We start from the raw sequence: 6,000 nt of genomic DNA on the forward strand, positions 1-6,000 counted from the left end.
ATGAATTTAGATACGGTCGCCGATAGTTCCAAAAGAGTACGGACACGGCACAGTACAGATACGAGGAGCGTACCTAATCTAAAGATGATACTGTAAATGAAGTGGGTGATATAACGAAAGTCTTCGATGGTATCAGACGTCCTTTTGGGACGCGAACGACATTGAGGTAAATATATAAGTGCATCGCACAATGAATGCATCGCCGAGATAAGCGCCGGTCGTTAAATTCGATAAGTCCAATTGATATAGAGCAGAAAAGGAAGAGATTAAATTTTATTTTATATTGAATAATGCGCCACAAGATTTGAATAAATCCAACCCGACAACAATACAAGTATGAGCATTAAATTCGTCTCAAACCAGCCAGCATTATTTTATATCCAAAATATATACATAATAGAATGGTAATCTGCACTAAATATACATATGTATAATTCGTACTTAATATTATAAATTTTAAGCGTGAAGAAGGAGAGGACTATGTATACATATGTATATCGGATTTATACCTGAATTTCCTTATTGTTACCCACCGCTAAGAAGATGCAAGCCAATTTAATAGTAGACTTAATGGATGGGATATTTTGATGCAAATTTGCACGGAAAACATTTAAAAAATATTATCAATATCAACATTTACAGCCATTCATCATCCATTACTGGATTGAGTCCTATCCAACAAGCTTCCGTTCGTCTGTTTTGCGCACGTCTGATCCATCTCACCCCACATATTTTTCTAATTTCATCCAACCATCTTCCTTACGGCTTTCCTTTCACCCTTTTACAATCTCTCCGATACAATTCCACCAATTCTTTCATCCACCATTCGTCCATCCTTCTGGCCACATGACCCACCAATTGTCAATCTCTTCACTTTCCCCATTATATGTACACACATATAAACCGAACAAAATCGCATAATTTTATGTAGTATTAACTATTAAAAGAATCGTACAACTCTACACATTAAACTTTTATGACAAATGTGAAATTTCATTTTACGGCGGGTTACGATGGGGAGAAATATTCGCGATTCCTTTTAGTAAGCTAAAACATTCTCACCAATAGAAATGTTTTATTTTGAGGCTCACATGTATTAAAGGTTCATAAAAACGCATTTCAACCAATAGAAATCAAGATTTAAAGTTTATCTACCAGAAACGAAATATAGCCTAACAATAGTAAAATGCTGGACTTATTACATACATATATATATATACAAAATGTATATGCAAGTCTTGTAGTGTATTATATTATGGAGCATAAAAACCTTCATTTAGATCAAATCTAACTATTTTACAGTTTGAAAAGCTGCGATTTACAAAATCGTCTGGTAAGTAACGTTACATGTTGAACCTTAAATTTCCGCACACAACATTCCGCATAAAAAGCTCAACTTTTACTTTCGCCGCGCGTTTTCTCGCGTGACGCGCTTAAACCGCTAACCGCCTTCGATATAATTAACCCTTTCGCGGCGGCGGCGGCTCTCCGCGAATTCCTCGCTCGAATTTTCCCACAAAATCTCGCGATAAATTTCGACTTCCTCGTCCTGACGGGTACGCGAACAAACGCGTACCGAAAAAGTAAAAAAATAAACGAATAAAAAACGAACCGGCCAACCCGCAGTGGGCTAGCGTGGCAGGTTATGGCACATTTCTCGGAACTGGTTATACATATGTATTACACGTACGTAGTATTACAATATGTAGATGTGTGAAACAATTCAGTGGCGTCATTAGGCGCCATCCCTGGGGGGCTTATCTGGCTGCTGAAGATATACAGCCTGCCGTGTGATGCGAGAGCACACACTGTAAAATGCGCTGAAAATAATTTCGATAAACAAGACGTGTCGATTTGGACGAGAAGCCTCGTGGAAAATTTGCGTTGTTTCGAAATGGAACATAATTTCAAGTACATTTTCTCGTAGAATTGCGCTGAAAAAAAATGTTAAATATGTTAATGGCGATTTCTTATACGGCAAAGATGCTTATTTGCCGAGTGAACGAATGTCGTTGAATATTAAAAGGAGAAATTGGCCGATTAACGAGCTCTCTCAACACAGCTACACAATTTATGCAGTTCAGTTGCTCTCGCATTGATATAGTGACACTTCAGTATGAAGACACTTAAATCATCGTGAAAAATATTCATAGTCTCTTCAAATATACGTGTAGATTTATCAGAAGTTTAAGGTTGATATCTATTTGGATTAAATTAAATACAGAAACGGTACATATATTTGTTCCTTATCGGTCAACAAACTTATCGATCAAATAGACATATTGGTAAATAAACATCGATCGATCGATCGGTAAATAATAAACAAATCCATCCCGTTCCCATGCCTCCAATATTACGAAATATTTAACATTCAAAAAAAATAAACGACAATTATTTGTACTGAGCGTAAAAAGCAAATATGAATACTTTAATTTTACGAAGGCGTATTAAAAACGTCAATTAATACAACGATGAATATTTTTACTTAATATTCATTGTATGTATTCGAATTTTTAATACGAGGAATGCGCTGAAATTTTGATAGTTAATTTATTATCGCATTTAAAATAGCCAAAAATTATAAAGAACTAAACGAATTCAATTTAACATAATTAAAATGAACTATTTTTATAAAATGTAACAAAATTCGCCCGAAACAAACATAGACGCTAACAACGCCATGTCGTACACAAAGCGCTTTTCCGGGATTTTCCCGGACACGCCGTACTTTACATGAAATATAAATTATATTACATTAAAACAGACAATATTTTCGACAAATTCAACTTTAATTTTACTCAAATATAAATTTTTTTCAACGAATTTTTCGTATGAATATACTATTAGTTTAAAAAATATATATATTACACTCCGAATAATCTCACCTGCAGCTCTGGCCAATTTTCTCACTCCATCATCTTCATTATGGAGGGGAGATTTAACCCTCGCCTCCGACCACCGACCACCCAAAGTGGTCACCAGCAACACGGCCAAAGACAGCGACCACAAACGCCACATCACACCACAACCACTTGTCACAACAGTGCCGAAAGAGAAGAGAGACACAAAACACTGGTCAATACATACAAGAGGTCACACAGCAATATCTAAACAACACCACTGAGTGCAATCAAATCACATCACCGAGTTCGAGTAGCATCATAATTTTCATCGATAAAAATAAAACGACTCAAACCACTCAAAACTTTCCGAAACGATGAAAAACAGCGACAGATCTGCAAAATCGTACAACGTTAAAATATTACAAAAATGAGTCGACCCTTCGCATACGTGAAAATTAAATATTTTTCACAACGCATATGTTAATTTTTAATTGCATCGAATGTGTGTGTATGTACGTATGTACGTTGAGAAAATTCAATTATGTAATGATGCGCCGCTCGTTACAGTTTCGCGTGCAGATTTTCCGTTGAATTTTATAACAACTGTTGCGGTGTATGCGAAGGATGCGAGCCGTGAAATTTGCCGCGAGTCGGTGAGGGTAGAAAATCCGGCGGGAAAATTCGGAATAGCTCGTGGAAAAATTGCCGGAAAATGTGTAGTTTTCGTTCGGCTCGTTCGAATTGAGTGTTGACGAATGGACTAAAAGTGGACTAAAGTGGATTGGAGTGGAGAGGATCGAAGTGTGTGTGCGCGTGTGTGTGTTGTAAGATGAGGTGTTGCGAGGAACCTGTGCGCGCGGCTAATGTCGACAAACGTCAGTGCCGGCTCGCGGTCCGACGGCAACTGGCGCGCGCCGGTCACACCGCTCCGATAAATCACGCGCCGCCACTGTTTACAACACACAGCCTCATCAGAATCACAGACACAACCACCACCAACCACCCCCTCCGAAAAACGCAGCCTGCATACGCTTTTCCCAACCCACTCCATCACAACTTCGCCTAAACTAAACACATGTGCATTAACGCTTATCATTTCCTATCATCGAAATTTTCAACGGATCCTCGCTCGCTGAGGAAATTGTTAAAGTTTATTCGATAAACTCAAACGAAAGATACATACATATACATATATAACATTACAAAGCTCAATGGTTCACCAGTAGATAGATGATACATACATATGTAGATTGAAATCCCGACCGGAATCGAAAAATTTATTCGATTTACTCGAGTGCATCTATCGCTGCTGGCAAAATCTACATACATTCATATGTAGACAGTTATAAATTAAAATTTGTTAGAGTTTTTCAAATTTATCTTTTTTTTTTTCACTGTGCTGGAGGTGGGGAATCTTCGAAAGACAGCCTACAGTCCGAACTGCAGGTTAGTGCCGGATTTTTACCGGCTAGACCTCCACATTCTAGGACTTCTGTGTATTACTTCAAAATTGTCAAATTTATCTAACTTAACTGTTGTGACGGTTCCAATAAAATCAATACTAACCCCCTACCGATTTCGCAATAAATTCGTTATTGCGAATAATGCTAGTCTGAATTTATTTACCTATATTTATTTAACATACTTGGGGAAGGCGGCAAAGCCGATAGATTCAGGGGGCTTAACTCTTTTAATATGTATGTACCTATGTATATGTGAATTAAATGAGAAAAAATAAATAAATAAAACATTCAATATTAAAATAAAAATTAAAAAATAAAAATAAGAGAGGAAAAAATAAACAAGAAAAATAAATGAACAAAAGAAATGAAGAAATTGAAAAGAATAATTATAAAAATTGTTAAGTGTAAGAAAGACATCTAGCTAGATTTTAAAGGTTTTTTCTTTATTTACGACATTGTTGGAAAGAGAGTTCCAAAATGTAATCACTGTTTGAAAAGAAGAAATCTATAATCAATTTGTTCGATTTTTCTTTTTGGAGTCTGAGAGACCTCTAAGAAGAGTACTTTCATTGAACATACATATGTACATATGTACATAGGATAATTGTAACGATTGTGTAATATTTTAAAGATTTTACAGATTAAATAGCCTCTTATTATTCTCGTGTCCAAGTCTGGTGAGATTCATTATTTTTAACCTCTCATTATAATGAAGGTATTTTGGTGATTCTCCTTTCAATACAAAATAACATATTTTTAAAAAATGAGGATTCCATATAAGGAATTTGTTGATTTTTGCATTTATTTGCGGTTTGTAATTAATATCTGTATACCTATGTACATTGTATACTGTGTTTGAATATGTAACACAGTTAGCCACTTTTCTGATTTAGGGTGACCTGTCATAGCACTGTGGCATATATGAAAAAAAATTTACAAAATAGATTTAATACATAGTTTGATTAAAATACTATCCTGGCTTAAAATATAAATAAAGATCTTACCTTGAAAGATATTGAGGATATTTAACGTAAAAAAGATTGCGATTTAATATTTAAAAATATATCTTTACCTTAACTTGTAAACCTTCAATCATACTTTTATGTTATCTTTAAGACCTAAATATTATACATATGTGCTTATTCCACAACCACTTTTGTGCAAACCTTTGAAACCAAGACTGAAAAAATTATTGAATAGACACAATATAAGTCAATAAAAAATTTCGCTCTCGCTTGAATTAATGTAATTAAAGAATTACGAGATTTAAAAGTGAGTGTAACGATATATACCTACATAAATAACAATAGTTTTATTTTGTGTTTAATAGAAACAACCCAAACCCTTTGATTTTCCCAAATTAAACATTTTAAAATCAATGATAATCTAAGTTTAAGCTTTCGAATATTAGTATAGGTACAAATATTAGTACTGACCGATTAATTACAAAATTGCATTGAATATGCATTCATATTTCCAATTAAAATATGCGTTGAACTTGTTTATATATTTTTACACTTAATTTGCACAAATTTATTTTGTAATCCGAGCAATAACACACACCATAAAAAATCATTTTGTCATCGAAGCACTGTTACATCACTAAATTTTATTATCATTTTATTCATATTAAAGGCGATATCGTTTCAGACAACACAATATTTTTACTTTGTCTGTCTAGATAATTGCTATAA

General features: G+C 34.5%; 1 protein-coding gene across 1 annotated transcript in view; it reads right to left on the reverse strand.

The window, feature by feature from the left end:
• The window catches only part of LOC143913410 (dorsal-ventral patterning protein Sog-like), a 74,916-nt gene extending 71,167 nt beyond the window's left edge, over nucleotides 1-3,749 (reverse strand). The window contains exon 1 of the mRNA XM_077433162.1: nucleotides 2,886-3,749. Coding sequence (XP_077289288.1) covers nucleotides 2,886-3,018 — 133 coding nt within the window. The 5' untranslated portion in view covers nucleotides 3,019-3,749. The remainder of the gene's footprint in view (nucleotides 1-2,885) is intronic.
• Nucleotides 3,750-6,000: the final 2,251 nt, after the last annotated feature.

Source organism: Arctopsyche grandis, chromosome 6 (assembly GCF_051622035.1).
Source record: "Arctopsyche grandis isolate Sample6627 chromosome 6, ASM5162203v2, whole genome shotgun sequence".
Classification (NCBI taxonomy): Eukaryota; Metazoa; Arthropoda; class Insecta; order Trichoptera; family Hydropsychidae; genus Arctopsyche; species Arctopsyche grandis.